The sequence below is a fragment of the Cyclopterus lumpus genome, chromosome 18 (assembly GCF_009769545.1).
Source record: "Cyclopterus lumpus isolate fCycLum1 chromosome 18, fCycLum1.pri, whole genome shotgun sequence".
NCBI lineage: Eukaryota > Metazoa > Chordata > Actinopteri > Perciformes > Cyclopteridae > Cyclopterus > Cyclopterus lumpus.
The window spans coordinates 1-27,642 of NC_046983.1; the positions used below are offsets into that span (position 1 = coordinate 1).

A 27,642-nucleotide genomic window follows, 5' to 3' on the forward strand; every position below is an offset into this window, starting at 1 on the left:
CAGAGTGCACTCTTACTGTTCCGATCATGACCAGAAGTCCCTTACTTAGTTAACTGTCAGGTTAAGAATATATTTAAGCATCTTGTTAGGGTTAGGGTAAGCCGGAAAACGTGTCCAGTGTATGCTCCCTGTTGATCAGGGCCTCTGCCACAAGGCTTTTGTTAGGGCTAACCCTAACCCTGAGTGAGGACAAAGACCTACATGGAGGCAATACCCAGGAGTGTATCGTTGTTCTTTCATTGTATTGGTGTATTTTTTATGTATAAGCATCTTGTATTGCAATTTTGCATTGTTTGTGCTATATAGATGGATAAAGTGTAAGCTCCAATTTGGACTATCAAATACTGTCATGCTCAATTTCAAAACAATAGTTGTCTAAGTCATCACCTTCATAATTACAAACTTACAATTAAAGGTTTTTATAAATTTGATTTGATAAATAACAAATACTTCAAGTTTAACATATGGTTTTATGAAAGTCACACCATAAACTGACATTTCAGAACTGAATTGAAAGAACAAATACTACATACAAGTATGAATTCAATTAAAGGTAACATCTCTGAACCTAGATGGGTTAGGGTTAACCTAGCAGCCTAGCAGGCGAGTGTACCTGTGCCTTTCTGGTGTCTATGTGGTATCCCACTTTGAGACTGGTCAGGACCTTCACTGTACTCAGACTGATATGGATCCTGTAGGCTGGTGCCACAAACACAAGATGAATACAGAATATTAGTTATTGATTTAGATGTGAACACTTTCATTGGTTGTATTGTTTTCTACATACGCAGTCCGCTGGCCTCCATATGTGACGCATAGGTCACTGTGTCTCCAAACAGACAGTACCTGGGCATCGTGTGACCAACCACACCTGCTACCAACGCACCTGGAGACACAGCAGGAGAGAGACACTCTTTGGTCATCAACTTTGAGACATGGAAGCTTTTCATTTTTAGCACATTTCTCTTTTACCGTGGAAACAACCACAAACTTGGAGATTGTCCTCTAAGAGGTGGACAGTCAGAAAGTTCAGACTTTTCTCAATAAATAACAGGAGATTGGTCCTCTGAGAGAAATATAAATAACTTTAAATCTTGTTCTGAATTTATTCTATTTACATTTTTTGTATTCAACATATGTTTTTTAAAGCAATTATTTAGTCATGAAGAGGAACACATTATTAATAAAAACAGCTCCTAGTAGTAATAAAGACACCTCTCTGTACCTGAAGGCCACCGTAGTTCACCACTAGATGTCTCTATATCTCACACAATTACCCTTTGAAATGGAATATAGTTCAATAACTCGCCACTAAATGTCTCTATATCTCACACACTAACCCTTTAAAATGAGTTGACATGTCGTCAAACGTGTGCTTGTGTGTGTGTGTACCTGAGTGAAGTCCGATGCGTATTTTGACTTTGATCTCAGGCATGTGTTTGATCTTAAAAGCTGCTATCGAGTGCAGGATATCCAAAGACATGTTGGCCACTTCACCTGCGTGTCGATTACCATTTCTGGTGGGAACACCTGAAGCCACCATGTAGGCATCTCCTATAGTTTCTACCTGCAGACAGAATGCCCACAAAGTACAGCAGTTTGAGGAATGTCATTCATTCATATGACATCTTTACTGATGGTCACTGAATCAGCATTAATCAAGATGTGTGTTAAAGCTGTGTTGCATTGAGAAGTCCACAGAAAAAGAGTCTCCAGGTGTTTCAGTCCTCACTAACAGTCTCCAGGTGTTTCAGTCCTCACTAACAGTCTCCAGGTGATTCAGTCCTCACCAACAGAGTCTCCATGTGTTTCACTAGATATGTCTGTGAAGTGAGACGCCTGAACAGTATGAAGATAGATAAATCTCTTCTTCTGGACCTTCAACCTTTGACTCGCAGTCTGTTTAACATGTAAACACTGCAGTGAGTTTTGATGAAACCCAGCTTTAGTCTGAACAGAGGCTGATCTTATTAATTTAACCGGCTACATGTGAACAAACTCAGTGATGAGAAAAAAGTTAAATGGTAAACATGAATGTTCTTGAAGTCAAATGGTTCCTACCTTGTAAACATCATGAGTAGCAATGATGGCATCAAACATGGTGTAGAGGTCATTCAGAAGGTCGACCACCTGCGTACGCACGCACACACACACACACACACACACACACAGTGTTAGTTCTAATGATGTTAACAGTGACAGACAGAGAGAATCAGCAGGTGTTTGAACAGTTTGTACCTCGATGGGTTCACTCAGAGCTGAGATGGTCGTAAATCCAACAATATCACTAAAGTAAAGCGTGCAGTCTGAATAATGTTCCGGTTGGACTGGCTTCCCTTTCTTCAGAGCCTGGGCAACAGACCTGAAACACACAACTATTAACGAAGCCATAGAATAAAGGTTTTCACTAAAGAAAACGTAGTCAGCCCACTCGGTTCTAAGCGATAAAAGTAACAGCGTCCCACCTTTATATAGCATGACCAATGTTAGGAGAGATTGGCATATAATGACTTTAGTCAGAAAGGTTTTATCCTCAAGGTCAAAGGTGCAGACTGTCTCTTAAAAAACACTCTTTGTGACTCTTCATTGACTACGACATCATCTGGTGTGCTGGCAGACAGCTGTGAACAGATACCTGGGTTTGTACTGATTTGATGAAACTTGGAAGGTTTGACACAGGAAAGCGCGTACACTCTCACTGAAGGTGGAGAATGATTTTAAATGTCCTTTAACATGTGACTTTGAGGCCCACTGTTCTATCATGACCTGAGTCCTTTGTAAGCATAGTAACCGTTTAGAATGTGTGACATTGTTTCAGTGATATGTTCTGTGGTTTGTTGCAAACAATGAACCTTAAACTTGTACTTGTATTTCAGTTTGACATAAGATGAGTCTTACTTGGGCAACAACTGTCCGATCAGCTTATCTGTCTTGTTTCTCTCAACCTCCAGTTCATCTGTTCGTTCTCTGATCAGATCCTCCAGGTTCGAACTGTATTGCTCCAACATCCGCAGCATTGAGTCGATGATGTTTGCCCTCTTCCCTCTGTTAATGCCCCGAAACTGCAAACATAAAGTACAAACACATGTCCGTAGAGCTCAAGCGTTCCCTGCTTTAAACCTGAAAGAACGGAAGTCAAACATACAGTGACAGTTGCAGACATGAGCCAGCAGGTGCCAGTGGTGAGCTCCTCTCACCTGTTTGAAAATGTCATCGAAGCTCGGCCTCTTACTCGGATCTTCATTCCAACATTCGTTCATCAGACCGAGACACTCAGCAGGAGCTTCATCCACTGAAACTAGTGGTCTGCAGAGAGGAGGAGGGTGCTTCAGACGATCCACTATCTCTGAGAGACACACAGGTACACAGACAGACAGACAGGTGGTCAGACAAGTGGTCTGCAGAGAGGAGGATGCTGCTTCAAAGGGTCCACTATCTCTGAGAGACACGCAGGTATACAGACAGACAGACAGACAGGTGGTCTGCAGAGAGGAGGATGCTGCTTCAAACGGTCCACTATCTCTGAGAGACAGACAGGTACACAGACAGGTGGTCTGCAGAGAAAAGGAGGATGCTTCGGACGATCCACTATCTCAGAGTCAGACATATGTCCTGTCTCACCGTGGGCAGGCATGTCCATCATGGCGTATGGCAGTGTTCGTGAGATCACTTCCTGTATGATGATGGAGAAACTAAAGATATCTCCAGAAAATGAACCTCCTCGCACCGGCTTCCTCAAGAGCTCTGGAGCCGTCCACAGCAGCTCTGAGAGACAGACAGGTAGGGAGATAGACAGGTAGGCAGAGAGACAATTAGACCATGTGTCTATAGAATCTTTGACAGGATTCTTGTTCCATGTAGTTTATAATATTGGTCAAGCAGCATTAACAGTGAGTTCCATGTTTCAGAAAGAAACTGTAAAATGAAATCTAGAAACAAACCTTCAGCTTCATGTTGTAGACAAACTGAGATTAAAAGTATTTAATCTGGTATCAAACCTTCAGCTTCATGTTTCAGTTTTCAAAACCAAAAGGTTTTACCTTGTGGGTCCTCAGGAAGGGTGATGTTCTGAGAGTGAAGGATCATGGGGAGCCCGTAGTCTGTGACTTTCAGAACGAAGCGTCCGTCAACTAAACAGTTTGTGGATTTTAGACGACCGTGACTCAAACCTCGTAGATGAAGGTATTTCATCCCCTGAAACAGAAATAATAAGTAGTAGGAGCAGTAGTCGTAGTAGTCATAGCAGTAGTAGTAATAGTAACAGTAGTAGCAGCAGTAGTTGTAGTAGTCAGAGCAGTAGTAGTAGTAGTAATAGTAATAGTAGTAGCAGCAGTAGGTAGCAATAGCAGTAGTTGTAGTAGTAGTCATAGTAGTAGTTGTAGCAGTAAGCAGTAGTAGCAGCAGTAGTACAGATTGTAAAGCCCTCTGAGGCAAATTTGTAATTTGTGATATTGGGCTATACAAAATAAACTGAATTTAATTGAAAAGTAGTAGTAGTAGTATTAGTAGTTACAGTAGCAGTAGTAGCAACAGCAGTCATAGTAGTAGTAGTAGTAGTAGTAGTACCCGGCTCAAAGTAGTGTTTGAGCCGGGACCTTGCTTCACTCAAGTGACAGGATGTAGAGGAAACTAGCTAGGATTAGAGTGTCTGTTCTGTATTCCAATTTTACTGGGGATTTTTAATTTTTACCTTTGAGGTAAATATACCTTTGTCCCTAATCAGTTTTGGCAAGAACAGGAGACTCTTGTTAAACTTCAACGTTACTGATTAAAGGGAAGACCTACTATTGTCCTGAGCCCAGTAGTTTCTATTGATGGCAATTCCACTGACAAGCTGGCGGCGTGGTCGAAACAGCTGTAGGTAATTATCATCAACTCTGGTGTAACACCAGGTAGGGGTTTTAAGCGTCATTGAAAACTTGTTGTATGAAGACTTGGAGGATAAAGACATAGGAGTCTTTGGTTGGATTCAAGACTCGGAGGACCTAGGAGTCTTTCGTTGGAGTCTTCGGGGGTGGCTGAGTAAAATATTGCTCCGTGAATATATGTTTACCTTCCATACCTGTGCGCATATCTCCTCATAGATACTATAGGCCTTGGACTCGTTCACACATATACTGAAATCCCTCCTCTGTTATCTTTCCCATCCATTCTACACACACCCAGCCCCTCGTCACTGGGGGCCTCTGGAACTGTCAGTCAGCTAACCGCAAGGCAGACTTCATTTTTGGCTTTGCTATCGCGCAATCGCTTGACTTCCTGGCTCTCACTGAGACTTGGATCACATCAGACAACACATCTACCCCTGCTGCTCTCTCCTCTGCCTTCTCCTTCAGCCACACATCCAGACCCACTGGCTGGGGTGGTGGCACAGGTTTACTCATCTCACCCAAATGGTGTTTTTCTCTCTACCCACTTCCACTTTTTACCGCACTGACTTTTGAGTTTCATGCTGTTACTGATCCGGTTCAACTAAACATTGTTGTCCTCTACCGTCCTCCTGGTTCTTTGGGAGATTTCTTGAAAGAACTAGACGTCGAACTTTTCAGAAAACGGCACCCCGCTCATCCTTCTGGGTGACTTTAACATCCAGACAGAGAGGTCATATGACCTGTTACTATTACTGTCTTCCTTTGCTCTCAGTCAGTCCCTCCCCTCCTACTCACAAAGCTGGCAACCACCTTGACTATATTTTCACCAGAAACTGCTCTACATCTAACCTCACTGTAACTCCACTTCATGTGTCTGACCACTTATTCATCTCTTACTCCCCCTCACTCTCTGGAACTGACAACCCGCCCACATCAACAGACTTTGCACCTGTCCGTAGCAACATTCACTCCCTCTCTCCCTCCTCTCTGGCCTCCTCTGTTCCATCTGCCCTCCCTTCAACTGACAGGTCCTCAAGTCCTCTCCGGCTCCGTGGTTGTCTGACTTGGTGCGTGCCGAAAGAGCCACCATGCGAAAATTGTAAAGGAAATGGCGGAAATCTAAACACGCCGACGACCTGCTCGCCTATCAATCTCTTCTCTCCTCCTTCTCTGCCTCTATCTCTGCAGCCAAAAGTGTTATTAATGCGTTAACGCAGCAATCCATTAACGCCGACAATAATTTCATCATGCATTAACGGGATTTGTTTTTTTTGCACTGGGAGGGGATTAACACTGGGAGGGGCTTAACACGACTGCACACATTGACCGAGAACATGGAGAAAGGCACTTTTAAATGGACATTTTCATTTTAAATCTCTACTAGACAGCGTAGTTGATAAAAGCAAAGTTATTTGTAACCACTCAAACTGGAGTTCTCATCACCGGAGTACTTCGAGCATGAAGTACCACGAGCATGTAGTACATCTTAAAGGCTTCACACAGCATTGAAACAACCAGTGGAGCGAAACTTCGTCAGACTACTGCGGGAGAACTGTTGACAAACCAACGCAGGAACAATGAACACATGCCTCGGCCAAGTGGAGAGCAGTGGACTGCAGGCCGATTACGGTCGTGGAAGAGGTCAGTCTGAGGAGCGTCCTTAGAATCACCACAAAAGACGCCTCAAGACGCACCGTCGATTTGCGGCCTACAAAAATGGAGGCGGGGTTAGTGTAACTGCTTTATTTTTTCAGAGGCTTTACAGACTAAAAAGTTCCCTGCACAGTAAATTCCAACTGTATTTTTTTTTTTGCGCTAGAACTGTTTTATATTCTGTATGTTAACTTGCTGTTGCTCCCAGAGTGCCTCTTATATTGTTCTGATAACATTACTTTAAAATAAAAGCGTGCAATACACTAGTTTTTAGTTCATTCTTGAATTTTGCGCATAATGCGATTAATCACAGTTAATCACAGAAAAATCATGCGATTAATCGATTAAATTTGTTCATCTTAGCCCAGCACTAATATACTGTATATAGATGGAGGTGGGCCAGCATTGGACCAGCCCAACCCCGTCCGCGTACCGGGGATTTCCGCAGTAGCCCCTATGGCCATCCCACCCCTGCCTCTACTGAAGAAACCCAACCTCAACCCGTCTGAAGTCAACAACTACAAACCTGTCTCTCTTCTTCCCTTTCTTTCCAAAACTCTCAAGTGAGATATTTTTTAACAAGTCTCCTCCTCCAGCTATGATGATGACACCCAACTGATCATCTTGTTTCCCCAATCTGAAATACAGGTAGCATCACAAATCTCTGCTTGTCTGACTGACATCTCTCAGTGGATGTCTGCACAGCACCTGAAAATCAACCTTGAACTACTTCTCCTTCCAGGAAAAGATCTCACAACCACGACTTGACTACCACTTTCAACAACTCTGTGTTAGCCCCGCCCCTGACTGCCAGCAACCTCGGTGTGACACTCGACAGTCACCTCTCCCTGACTGCCAACATTACTGCGACAACACGTTCCTGTAGGTACATGCTGCATAACATCAGGAGAATACGTCCTCTTCTTACTCAGTAGGTGGCACAGGTTCTGGTCCAGGCTCTGGTCATCTCTCGCCTAGACTACTGTGACTCCCTCCTGGCAGGTCTACCTGCTAAGGCCATCCAACCTCTGCAGCTCATCCAGAATACGGCAGCTCGACTGGTCTTTAACCTAAATTCACCCACACTACTCCGCTCCCTTCACTGGTTACCAGTGGCTGCCCGCATTCGCTTCAATGTGCTTGCGTACTGTGCTAAGAACAGATCGGGTCCAATCTATATCCAGGATATGGTCAAACTTTACACCCCAGCCCATTCACTCCGCTTGGCTTCTGCCAATCGACTTGTGACTCCGTCACTGCGAGCTAATCACTCGACAAAATCAAAATGTTTGCTGTCCTGGCTTCTCAGTGGTGGAACGAGCTCCCCATTGACCTCAGGACAGCAGAAGGTCTCTACATCTTCCGCCACAAACTAAAAACACATCTTTACCAACTATACATTGAATAAAGAAAGTAGCACTTCGATGGCACTTACTTATAGCACTTTGGCGTGTGGCTTTCTTGAAGAAATTGTTCTTTCTTGATTGTTGTTGTTTTGATTTTTTACTCACGGTTGAATTCACTTATTGTAAGTCACTTTGGATAAAAGCGTCAGCTAAATTTAATGTAATGTACTAACAGTAGTAGGTGCAGTAAAAGTAGTAGTATCAGTAATAGTATCAGTAGCAGTAACAGTAGTAGTAACAGTAGCAGTAAGAGTAGTAGTAGCGGTAGCAGTAACAGTAGTAGCAGTAGTAGTAACAGTAGTAGCAGTAGGAGTAACAGTAGTAGTAGGAGTGGTAGTAGGAATAACAGTAATAGTAGCAGTAACAGAAGTAGTAGCAGTAGGAGTAACAGTAGTAGCAGTAGTAACAGTTACAGTAACAAGAACAGTAGTAGTGGTGCTATAGTAGTATAACTATCCAAGCAGCACCTTGATGAGGTCCATTAGCAGGGAGGACTTGAACATCCAGTCCAGCCTCATTTCGTTGTCGGCCAGCAGATCGGCCAGACTCCCTCGAGGACAGTGTTCAACCACCAGAGCAAAGATCTCCGAATCCACAAACAAACCCACGTAGAGGTTCATATTCTCATGTCGCATCTCCCTTAACTGGAGAAAGGTGTGATGAAAACATTAACATTAATATATACTCAATTACTGTTGAATATCATTATTCAGGTGTTCATGTTACATCTACCCTCAAAGGAAGATCAGACAAATATACAGTGTTATAGTAATAATCTACATGTCTGAACAGTGTAGCTACTGTGTACTGTTCATCGTACCTGGCTGAACAGACTTTGGGTGTTTTGATTGACAGCTGTTATCGACTTTTCAATGGGAATCTTCTTCAGCCAAACCCAGTCGCCCTGGTAAAAATATAACCAATCAGAGAGTCATTAAGTCAGACAAACAAACAAACATGTAGAGGTGCATGTACAGGTTAACTGACAAAGAGACAGACAGACAGATAGAGGTAGAGGTACATGTACATGTGCAGGTTAACAGACAAACAGGCAGACCGACAGAAAGATAGTTAGATGTAGGTAAACAGACAAAGTTACTGGTAAACAGACAGGTTGCGGTACAAGTAAACAGTCAGTACAGGTAAACAGTCAGTCCAGGTAAACAGGCAGGTAGAGATTCAGGTGTACCTCCAGTATTCCTACGTTGGAGCTCTCAGGTGTTGTCAGGATGTAACTTCGAGCAATTGACCGGAACGGCGTTTTAACTTCCAGTAGACTCCTCATGATAGATTCGTCATTCAGTTTCTACAAAAACATCCACATAAAAAATAAAAAAAACTCAGTCAACAACGTCGTCGATGACTAAAGAAACTACAACAACTAAATCAAAAATAACGTCAACAACTTGGTCAACAACTAAGTTAAGTACTTGTGCTCCAGTGTGGAAAGTAAGTACTAGAACCAGTAGCAGTCTTTAGCTTAAATACTTGTACTTCAGTGTGAAAAGTAAGTACTAGTACCAGTAGCAGTCTTTAGCTTAAGTACGTGTACTCTAGTGTGAAGTACTAGTACCAGTAGCAGTCTTTAGGTACTCCAGTGTGAAAAGTAAGTAGTAGTACCAGTAGCAGTCTTTAGCTTAAGTACTAGTGCTTCACACTGGAGTACAGTCGCAGTATAAAGACTACCTTAAGATGTACTTTAGAGAAGTAAAGTGTTTCTTACCTTCCTGCTGGCTTGAGTATCGATGAAGACGATGTCATCCAGAGACAGGATGAGTTTGGTGATGTTTGCGGTTTTCTTGTACTTCCTGTACACACATAACATTATTATCATCGTTACTACCATTATTAATATTATCATCATCGTTATTACTAATATTATCATCATTATTATCATTATTAATAGTATCATCACCATCATCGTTATTATAATTATTAATATTATCAGCATCATTGTTATTATTCTCATTTTCATCATTATTATTATAATAATTAATATTATCAGCATTTTAATTACTATTACTAATATCATCAGTCTTGATCAGGTTTACACTCATTCATCATTTATGGTGGTCGAGTACAGACTGAGTGTGTGTTTGTATGTGTATGTATGTGTTTCTCTGTATGTGTATGTTTGTGTGTGTGTATATGTATGTATGTATGTGTTTCTCTGTATGTGTATGTTTGTGTGTGTGTATATGTATGTATGTATGTGTTTGTCTGTATGTGTATGTGTGTGTGTGTGTGTGTGTTTGTGTATGTGTGTGTGTTTGTGTGTGTGTTACCTGATCCAGTAGATCACAGCTCCAGCCAAACCACAGAATAACAAGAAGACGAAGAACATGTTCACTGGGTCTAAACCTGCAAAAAAACACACAAGTAAAAGAAGTTTCACATCCTGCTTGTAGTCACCATGGACACCATGAGCTTTCCCAGCAGCACTTGAACACCCCATCACAGAATAAGCTGATGGAGTACATGTGAAACAAACATCCCACCCTCCCTGCAGGCCAGTGAACACACCCCCACTGCAGGCCTCGTCTGGACTGAACCAACAGAAGCTGGCGGTGGGGGGTTTCCCGCCGGGGAAGTTGAAGGAGTGACTCAGAGGTTTCAGGCCTCCCACCATCCCGTCTGTATGTGTGGGAGCGAGAGAGTGCGTCGGCACAAGTCGGTCACCATCGCTGTCCAGCACCACATACCCGGCTACCAGGCCACGCCCCTCTCTACCTCCATACAACACCTGAGGAAATACAAGGAGAGGAGGTGATAAAACTGGAGCTGACAACATCCGCACTAAATTGGTTTAAATCCTATTTATCAAATCGATCTCAATTTGTATTTGTAAACGATGAAGCCTCAATGACCATCAACGTTAGTCACAGAGTTCCACAAGGTTCTGTGCTTGGACCAATTTTATTTACCTTATATATGCTTCCTTTGGGCAATATTATCAGGAAACACTGCATAAACTGTCATTGCTATGCAGACGATACTCAATTATATCTATCGATCAAACCAGAGGAGACCAACCAGCTCGCTAAAATTCAAGAATGTCTTAAAGACATAAAAACATGGATGACCTACAACTTCCTGATGTTAAACTCAGACAAAACTGAAGTTATTTTGCTGGCCCTGAACCCCTCAGAGATCAATTATCTGGTGATGTGGTTTCTCTTCATTGCACATTACTAACTCTACTTCTTCCCCAGAGTCCTTGTGCCTTCTCGCCTCGTAGGGTCCATTGGACCTGGCTGTGTCTGAAGCTGGTCCTAGTTCCTTGCCCATGCTTCCTGCATCCAGCCTCTGGCCTGGACCCGGCCTCCTTCCCAATGGCCCTGCCTCCTTCTCTGTGCCTCCTGCCTCAAAGGCCTGGCCTCATTGGTCTGGCCTCTTTCGCGATGCTTCCTGCCATGGCTGATGGCAGGAGGCATCACCTAAAATTATGTTAAATTCAGGGAGATACGTCAGTCACTCTTGATTGTTTCTTACTTATTTTCTTGAACCAAAGTGTACAGCAGCAGTAGACTGACCTCTCCTTCGGGTCTGTATGGATTCAGTGGGACACTTAAAATGTTGTGTGACATCACCAGGAATGTAAAAATGGACGAATACGTATGATAACAAGCAGAGTGGGCAACAAGACAGACTTAAGCCAAGTCTACTTAAACCTGAACAGAAACTACCTACCCCATATAACGCAAAACATCAGCATAGAATTAAATATAGTGTTTTTAGGTGAATCGTTACTAATCTCTTGTGTTGTCTGGTAAAACCTATTCAAATTGGGGAGGTGAATCATACTTTTATTACCTAGAAGAACCTGCCATAAATAATGCCTCTCAAAGCAAACAAACCCCTTTTTGTGTCCACGGTCAGCCAGTGTCAATTTCAACAATAATGTTTTTCCTCAATTAAACCTATCTGGTTTAGAGTATACATTTATTCATGACCTTTGCTAATATGCAAGCTCGTACCTTCGTAAATACCAAGCTACAAAAACTGCAGTTCCTCATACATCCACTGGAGGCTTCAAAAGATAGTCATCTCCATAGACCTCCATGTGAAAAACTTCACAGCAGAAATAAACCTATTTACAGCTTGGTACTAAATTAGGTTTGGGTCATTAATATCTCTATTCATGACAACTGTATATATAAATACATGTTTAAATAATATTAAGGCCTAAAGATTGAATAATGTAGGGCGTAGACACTTTGAGTGACCGGGTGGCGAGCTGACTGATCATTTTATGCTTCACTGCCAAGATGGAGATGGACTGAGACACTACATCCATGTTTACACAATAAATAATTGTTTAAATCAGTTAAGTCTTTAGTTCGGTTTAGATGTTTTGAGTCTCCAGGTTTGAAGTTCAGCCCACTGAACTCTTATTTTACTTTGTCATTCTTTTATTATCTTCTAATCTATACGTTTCAGGTCACCAATATTCAGTGTATAAATGTTATAACAAATATTTTGAATGTATTCTTTTTATGTTAAAATATTTCTGACCTGATTGAAGCCCTGGAAATCAAAGCCTCCATCTGATTGGATGAGCTGATTTCCTGTCACCCAGTGCCCGCCCCCTGCCTGACGGCGCTCCTCCACTGCTTTAGCAATGTAGTACACCATGTTAAAGATGGTCCCAAAGACCGGAGACACCTGCAGACAAATGTAATACAGTACAATATGTTAAAGATGCTCCCAAAGACACCTGCAGACCAAATGGAATACAGTACAATATGTTAAAGATGCTCCAAAAGACCAGAGACACCTGCAGACCAAATGGAATACAGTACAATATGTTAAAGATGCTCCAAAAGACCAGAGACACCTGCAGACCAAATGTAATGCAGTACAATATGTTAAAGATGCTCCCAAAGACACCTGCAGACCAAATGGAATACAGTACAATATGTTAAAGATGCTCCAAAAGACCAGAGACACCTGCAGACCAAATGTAATACAGTACAATATGTTAAAGATGCTCCCAAAGACACCTGCAGACCAAATGGAATACAGTACAATATGTTAAAGATGCTCCAAAAGACCAGAGACACCTGTAGACAAATGTAATACCGTACATTATGTTAAAGATGGTTCCAAAGACCAGAGACATCTGTAGACCAAATGTGGGCGACTGTGGGTCAGTGGTTAGCAGGTATGTCTTTCAATCATAGGATCGGTGGTTCGATCCCAGGCTAGTCCATGTCGATGTGTCCTTGAGCAAGACACTTAAACCCGAATTGCTCCCCGTAGCTATGAATCTAAGTCGCTTTGGATAAAAGCATCAGCTAAACTGTAATGTAATACAGTAAATTCAATTATGTTAAAGATGGTGCCGAACACCAGAGACACCTGTAGACCAAATGTAATACAGTACATTATATTAAAGATGGTCCTAGAGACCAGAGACACCTGCAGACAAATGTAATATAGTACATTCAATTATGTTAAAGACGGTCCCAAAGACCAGACACACCTGTAGAACAAATATAATACGGTTCATTATACTAAAGATGGTCCTAAAGACCAGAGACACCTGCAGAGAAATGTAATACAGTACATTAATTATGTTAAAGATGGTCCCAAAGACAAGAGATGCCTTTAGACCAAATGTAATACAGTACATTAATTATGTTAAAGATGGTCCCAAAGACAAGAGATGCCTTTAGACCAAATGTAATACCATATATTTGTTATGTGTAGCCACAGGAACTGAACCCAAACGCCGACAACTTTGAAAAAAGCAACTTTATTGCTCACCCTATGAATAATTATGTAATGTCCAGGAAACTGTCATGTTAAGTTAATCAGTTTCATGTCTTGTCTCGTGATTTCCTGTTTTTATTTTGAAAGTCAACTCTCCTCTTGTTTCAGGCAACTTGTTCCTTCCCCTGTGTGTTTCCCCTTTGGTCTGATTGTCTGCCTCGCTCCTGATTGTTTCCACCTGTGCCCTTACCCTGTGTATATAATGTCTGCGTCTCCCTTGGACACAGGAGGAAACAATCAGGGACATGGCAGACAATCACAGGGACAGGAAGTGCAGGGAAACAGAAGACACGAGAGACAGGGACTTAAAACAGGAAACAAGACACACAACTCCAGATCGTGACAATATTATGTTAAAGATGGTCCCAAAGACCAGACACATCTGTAGACCAAATGTAATACAGTACATTATATTAAAGATAGTCCCAAAGATCAGAGACACCTGTAGACCAAATGTTATACCGTACATTATGTTAAAAATGGTCCTAAAGACCAGAGACACCTGTAGACCAAATGTAATGCAGTACATTATGTTAAAGATGGTCCCAAAGATCAGAGACACCTGTAGACCAAATGTTATACCGTACATTATGTTAAAAATGGTCCTAAAGACCAGAGACACCTGTAGACCAAATGTAATGCAGTACATTATGTTAAAGATGGTCCCAAAGATCAGAGACACCTGTAGACCAAAGGTTAAACAGTACATAGTGTTAAAAATGGTCCCAAAGACCAGAGACACCTGTAGACCAAATGTAATATAGTACATTAAGTTCAAGCTGATCCTAAAGACCAGAGACACCTGTAGTCCAAATGTAGACTAAAATGACATGTAATACAGTACATTATATTAAAGATGGTCCTAAAGACCAGAGACACCTATAGACCAAATGTAATACAGTGCATTAAATGATGTATTTATTTCCATGGTAACTGAGCCAAACTAACCAAAATAAGCCTTGGCCTGTTATTTTGTATATTGTTGTGTACGTGTTGTGTACTATTTGTATAATAATCGTGTAGTAGTAGTTGTGTATTTAGCCACACCAGACCGGTCTTTCTCGGTTGATTCAAGTAGCCAATATTTTGTTACTGTGTAAGTATTTTCATGTACATGTTGTGTTGTGTGTCTGTAGTGTAGTTGTTAGTGTGTAGTAGTTGTGTACATGTTGTGTAGTACATATTGTGTATGTACCTCAGTAGCAGCCACAGCTGACCGGATCTCACGGTTCATTTGAGCCTGACGGAAAGCTTCGTAGAAACTCTGGTCGGATGCCATGGTAACCGTCAGAACAGCACTGTAGGCGTGACGAAGCTGCGTGCTATTGGTCAGCTGAGGGAATGCTGCATCCTGATTAGACAGAGGAGAAAACCAGAGAACAAAAACAAATATAATGTATTCTGAAGGAGAACTTACTGTTTAAGGTTTGAACTCTTTGAGAATTAATAATCAAAATATGTTTATATTCTGGGGCCATAAAGAAATCTGTGTTTCCAGTAACAACTTCGCAGACAAGACAATAACTAGACTTCACAGAAATGCTTTCAAGAGATTGTAATAAATGCCACACATATAAACACCAAACTGCATTGCTGAATTAACCATGTTGCTCAATCCAGTTGTAACTAAGATATCTGCTGACATTTGTTATTTCAAAGGATATATTGAGCTACTATGTTGACCAACTTCACATGTATTGTTAATCCAATAGCCAATTTTGTGTCTGGTAACATCAAGGCTGGACAGAGTGAAGTCATTGGCCTATTTAATACGTGAAATAATAATATATATTAGCCTGATACAAAACACACATTGGAGAAATACTTGTTAAGGCCTTTGGAAATCAAAAGACCACCAAAGCATTTTCTGACCTTTTTACAAGCAGTTATTAAAACTCTGGTTCTGGACCCAGTACCAGATCGATCAGGCTCAACAGGAGGGAAATGAGCTGTTCAGTAACGAGGACAGCGCTCAGGATTTCGTGATCTCATCCTCTTCCGCATTAAAACTAAGTCTGCCACATTAACCACAACGATCCATTTGTATTCTAAGCTTTTGCTCTGGCAGTCACAAGTTACAATGTAAAACTGAGTGATGACAACAGCAGCCAGGAGTGATGTCATGATGATTTCAGCTTGTTCTAATGTTTAATTCAGGATTCAATTGCTGAGTCGGAACTACTTGTTGTATAATTGTATTCAATTCAATTCAATTTGTGTATAAACTATATATATATATGTTATATTTAGCCTACCTGGTACGGCATGGCATACAGCAGGGCATCGTAAGGAATAAACACGTAACCATCGGAAACCATCCCCATGTCCAGGGCAGCCAATAGGAGCTCCCTCTGATCCTCTCCACCAATCAGGACAGAGCTCATGCACATTATCACCACTGAAAAATAATAATAATAATAATAATAATAATACAACAGTTTCTGAATAATATAATACAAATATGTATCTGTGGTTTTGTTTCTCAGTGGACAAAACACAGTTAAACATCTTTCACCTTGTTTTTCTTAAGATTAAACAAAAACGACCACTTTTCGATATCAGTTCATCTTTTAACTCTGACCTTTAACCCCGTCGGCCTCTCTGATCGATTTAAGCGCCTCCCGGGGTCCACCCCTGTTCTTTGTTTCCATGGTGACCACCGGACCCATGGGCAGGCCTAGAGCCCGAAGCGCCGAGGCCACTTCCTGTCCGGTGCTCTCCCAAAGGTCAGAGGGTGCTGATGGGTTAGGGTCAAACAATTTCAAGTTAGGGGGTTAGAGTTAGGGGGTTAGGGTCAAACAAGGTCACGGTTAGGGGGTTAGGGCTAGGGTCCAACAGGATGAAGAGAGACAGAGCAAAAGGCCATGCGTAAGCAGTGACATCATCCAATCATGATAGATCACCCCCTATAGCAGGGGTATTCAACTAATGTTCAACAAGGTCCAGTTTGAGAAAATGTCCTCATGCAAAGGTCCGGAACATCACAGTAATGTCTAACTTGTGCTATGATTAAGTCCCATATGTATTGAAGTAGCTGAGCAGTTCTTTCAACATCTGTATGTAGTCAACAATTCAATTCAGTTGATTTTATTCAATTCAATTCAGTTTATTTTATATAGCCCAATAGGGATTGTAAAGCCCTCTGAGGGCTTTATAATCTGTACACATACGACATCCCTGTCCCAGGACCTCACATCAGATCAGGAAAAACTCCCAAGAAATAACCTTTGACAGGGAAAAAAGGGAAGAAACCTTCAGGAGAGCAACAGAGGAGGATCCCTCTCTCTGGATGGACAGAAACAATAGATGTCATGTATACAGATGAACAGCATTACAGAGTTACAACACATGCAATGAATATAAGTAGTAGGCATGGACCACGATCCAGACCTCCACAATCCATGATCCAGGTAGAGAAGGGGCTCACCAGGCAGGAGGCCGGCCCACCAAGCAGGAGGCATCAGACACAGCCAGGTACCCTATGAGACGTGAAGTCACAAAGACTCCGGAGAGGAAGCAGAGTTAGTAAGGTTGTGTATCCTAAAAACGTCCCCCAGCAGCAACAACTGACTGTCAAATCAAATAAAGAAAGAAAGAAACAATATCTCTACAATATTTATTATCAGTTTTCAAATTTAACTGGATGAATTATAAAGACTCCAATAATAAATACATATTATTCTCTCATTTCAATTACACTGGATTCAAAATGACATTAAAGCTGCGAGCAGCATTGATCAGGCCCTCGACAATTCACGCACGTCGAGGGTACTTGCTGGACGCCGGTTCACGCGGCCGACTGTCGGACCAAGCGTCCACGAGTTAGATGCTTTTTCCTGCATAGTGATGCTGGAAAAGCATCTTCATTTCACAACTGTTAATCACCAAGGTTTTTAGATTGTACTGACCACATTTGAAGCCTATCTGATGATTTGCCTAGGAGGAATGGGCTAAAGTATGAAAAAATATCACACAGAAATCAAAATGGCCGACTTCCGGTACAGTTTAGAGCAGGGCTGGGCAAACTTTTTGGCTCAGGGGCCACATTGACTTTTAAAATTTGACAGACGGGCCGGGCCAGTATCAGATGGATGGAGAGCAGGGGCGTTTGTAGGATTCCAAGAAAGGGGAGCTAAGCCCCAAGGGGAGTGTCATCGTGGTGAATGTGTGCTCGTAGCAAATTTTTCTTGGGGCCCCTGATATCCATTGTTTCTGACAGTTCATAGATTGGTTCAATCAGAGTGTGATTTTTCTCTGTAGTTTTGCTTCATTCAGTATATGATAACACAAGAGACAGAATTTCAGGGTCAGTGATATTTTATGCTCATTTGGACACTATCACTGAGATAAAGATGAACAAGTTCAGTGTCAAATATGTAATTCAATGGAAAAAAATATATTATAATAATCTATATTAATGCAAAGAATAGAGAGATGTCGATAGTTATTTCTTGTATTTCGAATTTGCTTGTTCACACTCACTCAATGGAGACAGTTTCTAACTTTCATTTGCCTCAAGTAAACCTGAATGTAAGCAGGTAACACTCGTTAACAACTAAAGACAGACACATTCTGTAACTACCTGGACTTACAGGTAAACCTGAATGTAAGCAGGTAACACTCGTTAACAACTACAGACAGACACATTCTGTAACTACCTGGACTCACAGGTAAATCTGAATGTAAGCAGGTAACACTCGTTAACAACTACAGACAGACACATTCTGTAACTACCTGGACTCACAGGTAAATCTGAATGTAAGCAGGTAACACTCGTTAACAACTAAAGACGTGAGCAGCGAGCAGCAGGCTGGACTCGCAGCCTGACACGCCAGCAGAAAGCACGGCACGCAGCACTGTGACACTTCTCCGTTCCCAACTTGAGTTTCCTGAAGCACGATGACGGCAACAGGCCAGCATCGATGTTTCTTAATGCTCATTTATTGCTCAGCTCTTTCAGGCTGTTTGTGCGCGCTCTCCTGCAGCAGAAAGCGTGACGGCGCTCTTTAACCTGCCGTGTTCTGCTGCAGGAGCGTGCACACGCAGCCCCGAGGGTACAAATTGTTACAGCGGTCTTTACTATAATTTATAATTCATAATACTTGGCGGGCCGGATCAAAACGCCCAACGGGCCGGATCCGGCCCGCGGGCCGTAGTTTGCTCACCCTTGGTTTAGAGCATGGTCCCAAGAGACTTACTTTTTTGTTACATATGCCTACTAAGTTTTAGACATGTAGGCCAAACGTAGCACTGGGGCTGCTTAAATTAATATTTGTAGGGGGCGCTATGACTAAAATTTCTAAATTAACATATGGATGTCTTCAGGGTAAGTATGTCATGACATATGAGAAATATGGAGCAGATTACATAATGTATGGCCGAGTTAAAACAACTTCCATTTTCATGGCGAATGGCGTTTCTTTGCCGTTGCGCACATAGTTTCATTTTTTTTAAATCCTTTGATAACTTTTCATTGCTAAGGTCTCTAGATCACACTGCCCGATTTTGGAATGAATCGGGTTTAAGCTCTAGGAGGAGTTTGCTGTTTTACAATGTCCAAAAACGTGAAAAAAAACGCGAAAAATGGCAATATTGAGCGATTCACTACAGCGCCCCCTAATGTTCAAATATTATGAAAATTAGAGTAGATTAAGGGATACAATGTGAACATATGCTAGCAATTTGGTGAGGATAGACCAAGTCATTTGGAAGTTATGGGTCTTTAAATATGAGGCCACACCCCTTAGATGTTCATTGGCCCATATTTTCTGAACGCAATGAGATATCAACATGCTTTTCATAACTTCTGATGACATTGAACCAATAATGAACCACATAGCTTTTCGTAACAATCGGACCAAGCGTTTAGGAGAAAATGGAAAAGACATGTTTTTTACAAAATTCAAAATGGCGGAAAATCTAAGTTGGCGCATTTTATGATCACCGGAAACATATTTGTAGAGCAGGTCCAAGTGGACATGTGTACCAAATTTCAAGTCAATCGGCCATTGCTGAAAAAAAGAATGAGCTTTTCCAACTCAAGGGGGCGCTACCGAGCTAATTTTTCCAACTTTTGGCCGACACCCCAATCAGATAAGTATTTTCACCGATTCTGATATGTGTGGACATTTTGAAGTTTGCAACTTTAGGCCGAGGCCCTCCTTTCCCCATGCAAAGTGCGAGCATAGGAATAATAATAAGAAACATTAGAAAAACAATAGGTCCTCAACCGACTTTGTCGGGTCTCGGGCCCTAATTACAGAAAGGTTTTGAAAAATGTTTATCTTAAAATAAATTACTTAATTTTACAAAAATGTCTTTGCCCTGTAGCTTTAAATTCACTTTATTTAGGTATCTAGTGATTTCAACCAATAAAGCCACAATATTATATTATTCTTATAAAATGTGTGTGCTTGGACTACTTCTGTTATTAAACCACTTGTTTCAGCTCTATTCTCTCTGTTGACATTATTGTTGGACAGTGAATGAATGTGTTATGATTCTGATCATTTTGGGCTCTTAGATCATTTCTGTTTCTGTTTCTTCATTTCGGATGTGAGTATGTGTGTGTAATGATCGTCACGTTCTCTGAACACATAATAGTTATGAACTGCCATAATAGTTATGAACTACCTTTGAGAATAATGAACATAGAAGAGTCTGTTATAGAATAATGAACATAGAAGAGTCTGTTATAGAATAATGAACATAAAAGAGTATGTTATAGAAGAATGAACATAGAAGAGTCTTCTTGGTTATAGAAGAATGAACAAAGAAGAGTCTTCTTGGTTATAGAATAATGAACATAGAAGAGTATGTTATAGAATAATGAACATAGAAGAGTCTTCTTGGTTATAGAAGAATGAACAAAGAAGAGTCTTCTTGGTTATAGAATAATGAACATAGAGGAGTATGTTATAGAATAATGAACATAGAAGAGTCTGTTATAGAATAATGAACATAGAAGAGTATGTTATAGAAGAATGAACATAAACGAGTCTTCTGGTTGTCTGCTGGTTGTCCAGGTGGTGCCCAGCAAACAATGTGGGCTACATAGATAACTGGCAGACTTTCCAGCCTGATCTGATGAGTCCAGACGGCATTCATCCCACTTGGGATGGAACGCGTCTCATTTCTGTGAACATGGCCAAGTTGATTAACGGACTTAATCCATGACCCAGAGTTCAGACCAGGAAGCAGAAGCAGAGTTGTAGTCTTCCACCCTTCTCTGCACTTCCATTGGAGCAGTTACCCACCCTTAACCTTAACTCTATAGAGACTGTGTCTGTCCCACGGCCACTTAAATTAAGTAAATCCAAAGTAACCAGAAGAGGAGTCATACAAAATAACCTCATACAGGTTAACATCACTACTGCAACAGTGCAACAAAACAGGATAATTAAATGTGGACTCCTAAACATTAGATCTCTGTCATCTAAAGCTGTATTAGTAAATGATTTAATATCAGACAATCACATTGATTTATTGTGTCTTACTGAAACCTGGCTGAGCCATAAAGAATATGTCAGCCCAAATGAATCAACTCCTCCAAGTCATATTAATACTCACATTCCTCGAGGCACCGGCCGAGGAGGTGGAGTAGCAGCCATCTTTGACTCAAGCCTATTAATGAATCCTAAACCTAAACTAAACTACAACTCATTTGAAAGCCTTTGTTCTTAGTCTTTCACATCCAACCTGTAAAACATTACAGCCAATTCTATTTGTTATACTGTACCGGCCACCAGGTCCATATTCAGAATTTATATCTGAATTTTCAGTGTTTATCAAGTTTAGTCCTTAAAACTGATGAGGTTATTATTGTAGGAGATTTTAATATTCATGTGGATATTGATAATGATTGCCTTAGTACTGCATTTATCTCATTGTTGGACTCGATTGGCTTCTGTCAGAGTACAGAAACCCACTCACTGCTTTGGCCACACCCTCCACCTTGTTCTTACATATGGCATTGACATTGAGCATTTGGAGGTCTTCCCACAGAACCCTCTTCTGTCAGACCATTACCTCATAACTTTTGAGTTTATACTCCCGGAGTATACACCGTTAGTCAAAAGTTTCTACACCAGATGTTTAACTGACAGTGCTGTAGCTACATTTAAAGAAGAGATTCCTTCTGCATTTGATTCAATACCACGTCTCAATGTGACGGAGGACTCCTGTGCTAACTTTAGTCCGTCCCAGATTGATCATCTTGTCGATAGTGCTACAGGCTCACTGAGAATGACACTAGACTCGATAGCCCCACTGAAGAAAAAGACAATGAGGCAAAGGAGGTTTGCTCCCTGGTATAACCCTCAGACCCGCGACCTAAAGCAAACTTCACGAAAGCTCGAAAGTATATGGCGTTCCACCAATCTGGAAGAATCACGCTTAGTTTGGCGAGACAGCCTTAAAACATATAAAAAGGCTCTCCGTAATGCCAGAGCAGCCTATTACTCATCAGTAATAGAGAAAAATAAGAACAACCCCAGGGTTCTCTTTAGCACTGTAGCCAGGCTGACAGAGAGTCACAGCTCTGTGGAGCCGTGTATTCCTATAGACCTCAGTAGTAATGACTTCATGAACTTCTTCAATGAAAAGATTTTAACTATTAGAGGCAAGATTGATGATCTCTTGCCATCAACTACTGCCGATCTGTCATCAAGAGGAGTGGCCTTGGAAACGGCTGTATGCCCTGGTGTATATTTGGATAGCTTTTCTCCCATTAACCTAGACCAATTGTCCTCAACGGTTTCTACTTCTAAACCGTCTACCTGTCTCTTAGACCCCTTCCCAACGAGGCTGCTTAAAGACATGTTGCCTTTAATTGGCACCTCTCTGCTGGATATTGTTAATGTGTCTTTGCTAACAGGCCATGTACCACATTCCTTCAAAGTAGCTGTAATTAAACCTCTCCTGAAGAAGACCACTCTTAATCCAGAGGTGTTGGCTAACTACAGACCAATCTCTAACCTTCCCTTCCTCTCTAAGATCCTTGAGAAAGTAGTCGCAAATCAGTTGTGCGACTTCCTACATCAGAATAGTTTATTTGAGGAGTTTCAGTCAGGATTTAGAAAACACCACAGAGACAGCACTGGTGAAGATTACAAATGACCTCCTAATTGCATCAGATAAAGGACTCATCTCTGTACTGGTCTTGTTAGACCTTAGTGCTGATAAAGGACTCATCTCCGTACTGGTATTATTAGACCTTAGTGCTGCGTTCGACACCATTGATCATGACATCCTATTACAGAGACTGGATCAGTCGATTGGCATTTCAGGTACCGCACAAAGTTGGTTTAAATCCTATTTATCAGATCGATCTCAATTTGTATTTGTAAACGATGAAGCCTCAATGACCACCAATGTTAATCACGGAGTTCCACAAGGTTCTGTGCTTGGACCAATTTTATTTACCTTATATATGCTTCCTTTGGGCAACATTATCAGGAAACACTGCATAAACTTTCATTGCTATGCAGACGATACTCAATTATATCTATCGATCAAACCAGAGGAGACCAACCAGCTCGCTAAAATTCAAGAATGTCTTAAAGACATAAAAACATGGATGACCTGCAACTTCCTGATGTTAAACTCAGACAAAACTGAAGTTATTTTACTGGGCCCTGAACACCTCAGAGATCAATTATCTGGTGATGTGGTTTCTGTAGATGGCATTTCCCTGGCATCCAACACCACTGTAAAGAATCTCTAGTTATCTTTGACCGAGACTTGTCCTTTAACTCCACGTTAAGCAAATCTTAAGGATTGCATTTTTTCATCTACGTAACATTTCAAAAATCAGGCACATCTTGTCCCAAAAAGATGCAGAAAAGCTGGTTCACGCGTTTGTTACTTCCAGACTAGATTACTGCAACTCCTTATTATCAGGCTGCTCTAATAAGTCTCTTAAATCCCTCCAGTTGATCCAGAATGCTGCAGCTCGTGTACTCACAAAAACTAAGAAAAGAGATCACATGACTCCTGTATTAGCTGCTCTGCACTGGCTCCCTGTAAAATCAAGAATCACATTTAAAATTCTTCTCCTCACCTACAAAGCCTTGATTGGTGATGCACCATCATATCTTAAGGAGCTTGTAGTACCATATTGCCCCACTAGAGAGCTGCGCTCACTAAATCAGGTTTGCCCTGGTCGAGCCCCTTGATATGCTGCTATAGGCTTATAGGCTGCTGGGGGATGTTTTAGGATACACTGAGCACCTATCTCCTCTTCTCTCTCTCCTTATGGATGAATTGACATCTCTCCATTGCACCTTATTAACTCTGCATCCTCCCCGGAGTCTTTGTGACTTCACATCTCATAGGGTCCATTGGACCTGGAGGTGTCTGATGCTGGTGAACCGGCCTCCTATTGGCCCTGCTGATGCCCCGCCCCCCTCCTCTCTACCTCCTTCTGTTTCATGGATTGGAGTTCCATCCATACATTGTCATATTCATGTAATGTGTTTATGTAACTTTGTAAATGCTGTTCATTCTGTACACATGACATCTATTGCTTCTGTCCATCCGGGGAGAGGGATCCTCCTCTGTTGCTCTCCTGAAGGTTTCTTCCCTTTTTTCCCTGTCAAAGGTTATTTTTGGGGAGTTTTTCCTGATCCAATGTGAGGTCAAAGGTCAGGGATGTCGTATGTGTACAGATTGTAAAGCCCTCTGAGGCAAATTTGTGATATTGGGCTATACAAAATAAACTGAATTGAATTGAATTGAATTCTTAGTTATAGAAGAATGAACATAGAAGAGTATATTATAGAAGAATGAACATAGAGGAGTCTGTTATAGAATAATGAACATAGAAGAGTCTATTTTAGAAGAATGAACATAGAAGAGTCTTCTTGGTTATAGAAGAATGAACATAGAAGAGTCTTTTTAGTTATAGAAGAATGAACATGGAAGAGTATATTATAGAATAATGAACATAAATGACTGTTCTGGTTATAGAATAATGAACATAGAAGAGTCTATTTTAGAAGAATGAACATAGAAGAGTCTTCTTGGTTATAGAATAATGAACATAGAAGAGTCTGTTATAGAATAATGAACATAGAAGAGTCTATTTTAGAAGAATGAACATAGAAGAGTCTTCTTGGTTATAGAAGAATGAACATAAAATGACTTTTCGGGTTATAGAACAATGAACATAGAGAGTCTGTTATAGAAGAATGAACATGGAATAAGATAAGAGCTTTATGTACTTTAAACATGTTTACATATATACAATACAATAAAATAAAATAGCAGGATAGGAGATATTGCATTTAAGAATTTAAATAATAAAGGAAATAAAAATGCAAAAATAGAATGAAAATGAAAGTGTATATAAAGTATAAAGTGAAAGCGGTGCAAGATTTATTGATGTTCAATTTGAGTAGGATCTGGCCAGGGGTGATTTATTATACAGACTAATTGCAGTTGGCAGGAATGAACTTAGAAGAGTCTTTTTGGTTAAAGGCTCTGGTTTCTCTGTCCACATTTGTCTTGATGGAGAACAACATGTGAAATAACTTCTCTCACTCTTCTGTTCATACTGTTCAGTCTCTCCTCCGCCAGCCTCTCCCATCTGTAGCCTATATCTCACTCGAGCCGCGATGCTTATCAGAATACACATATTTGATTGAGTAGCATTACGTGATGTGATTTAAAATTTGTGTGATTGGTCAGTGTGTTTCTGGACCGCTGAACGAGTGCCGTAAAGGCTGGAAAAGCTTTTAGGTTAAAATATAAGTGCATTTTACAGTCAACATTTAATAATTCTCAATTATCGATCGGTTATAGGTCCAGGGTCCAGATACAATGGCGTCCGGGTACGGACCGAGGTCCGCCTGTTAGTGACCCCTGCCCTAGAGTGACATCACCTCTTCTTGTTACATTACACACTAGAGTGACATCACCTCTTCTTGTTACATTACACACTAGAGTGACATCACCTCTTCTTGTTACATTACACACTAGAGTGACATCACCTCTTCTTGTTAGACTACACCCCACTTCTCCATGTTAGAATGTGCCCCTACAGTGACATCACCCCTTCATGTTAGACCACGCCCTTCAAAGATATCAGAAACTTACCTGAGATGACAGCGACGTGAGCCCAGCGGAAGAATCTGAGCACAGTGAACAGGACTCTGCTGGGAGGAGTGACAGGGGCCAGGTTTGGCCAATCAGCATCCAGACAGCCTGGAGAGGCAAGCCCCGCCTCCCAGTGCTGAGCCAATAAGGACGCAGCATGACAGAGGGCAGGGTTAAAGAGTCCAATGTAGGCGTGGCCATAACCCTCCATGTCCCCGAGTTCTGTCAGAGCTGAAATAAACCAAAGAAGAACGTGATGATAAAACCTTTTGTGAATCAAATAGGAGTCAGTGGAATATATGTGAATGTGTCTTACATTTGACATCACAATCTATAAAATGTTCATGAATCTTTGTGCTCATCAATTAATCGATGAACTCTTCATTAGTTGATTTGATAGCGAACCTTTGGAGGCGGAGCAGTCCTCATCCAGCAGTTTGATGTCATACCAGTACCCTCTGCTCAGACTGATGTCGCTCCGTAACCGGGACAATGCCAGGTTTGCCGCCACGGTCGGCATTGCCCGGGAGAACATGGGGTCACATGACCACGGACCTATTAGGGCCAGCTTAAAGGTTGCTGTCCAGATCTCAGTAATGCAGAGCAACCACAGCCACACCCCGAGCAACCACCTGGGAAACTGCATCCTATATTCAGAAAATAAATAGAAAGTTTAATTCAGGTGTATCATTTCAATTCAGGGTGGGAAAAACTAATTATTTGATTCAAACAGAGTATAGCATGAAAATGTTTCAAAGTAGTTTGTTTAGAAGACACCAGTGGTTGATGATGAAGTGACGTGAGTGACATTGAGAAACTCAAACTGTATATTTGTACATCACATTTAATGTGACAGTTTGAGACCCTAAGTTCAACCCTAACCTTTTTTTTCTCGTCTCAAACGCTGACCAATCACAGTGTGAACCCAGCTGACTGATGTGACCCCTGACCTCTAAATCTTCACGATAATGCTGACTGACATTATTAGCTAATGCTAAAGAGCGCTAAGAACGCTATGTATAGCAACATTGCTAACGCTCTTAACACAAGCTGAGAGGGAGGGAAACGACATATCATCACTACACACCAACATCAACCCGTCACTCTCACCTGATGACATCATCCAGCTATGCGATGACATCAACCAGAGTATGTTTACAACACATCAATATATCAGTTTAAAGTCTGACCCATGTACTTGATAATCTGTCGGTAGGTATGACAATATTTGTTCAATATTGAGATTGCAGTTGCAGATCCAGAGGCTCAATCCATGCAAAGCTTTGAGCTCTTATAGATTACTTATTTTTAAAGACATTGGTTTTATAGATACCTCACTCCAAAAAAAGGAGTAAGTTGAGAATCAACTATTGGTTGGGTGAAGCGTATAATGTGTAATATACTGCGGGAAACGAAGAATTCTGCTGTGTGGTGTGCTTTTTTGCTTAATAAGATATTTAGTTTTTCACAGCTGTTGGTACCTGAATCAGTACCTGATGCCTGTTTGCTATAATTTACCTCATATTGTTTCAGACTGCAACTCTGACTGACACCCCAGCTTAACGAGCAGCGACCGCTACAGGTGTGTTAGATGATGATGTCACAGTACAGTCAGGTACAGGTGTGTTACATGATGATGTCACAGTAGTCAGGTACAGGTGTGTCAGATAACGATAGTCAGGTACAGGTGTGTCAGATAACGATGTCACAGTACAGTCAGGTACAGGTGTGTTAAATAACAATGGTAACGTACAGTCAGGTACAGGTGTGTTAGATGATGATGTCACAGTACCGTCAGGTACAGGTGTGTTAGATGATGATGTCACAGTCCAATCAGGTAC

The 27,642-nt window shown here is 41.3% G+C and overlaps 1 protein-coding gene across 1 annotated transcript; it reads right to left on the minus strand.

Annotated features, from left to right (window-relative positions):
• Positions 1-613: 613 nt before the first annotated feature.
• Positions 614-26,447, minus strand: LOC117747683 (retinal guanylyl cyclase 2-like; the record flags this gene model as incomplete). Its single annotated transcript, XM_034557069.1, has 21 exons — positions 26,207-26,447; positions 25,802-26,032; positions 16,287-16,442; positions 15,961-16,103; positions 14,901-15,056; positions 12,446-12,595; positions 10,454-10,673; positions 10,216-10,291; positions 9,654-9,738; positions 9,120-9,236; positions 8,751-8,834; positions 8,398-8,574; positions 4,041-4,194; positions 3,622-3,765; positions 3,198-3,346; positions 2,899-3,062; positions 2,239-2,362; positions 2,062-2,130; positions 1,393-1,567; positions 788-886; positions 614-699 (listed from the first exon to the last, which is right to left on the minus strand). Coding segments are annotated over exons 1-21 (3,000 nt in total), but the record flags the coding sequence as incomplete, so codon positions are not given.
• Between the last annotated feature and the right edge of the window lie 1,195 nt (positions 26,448-27,642).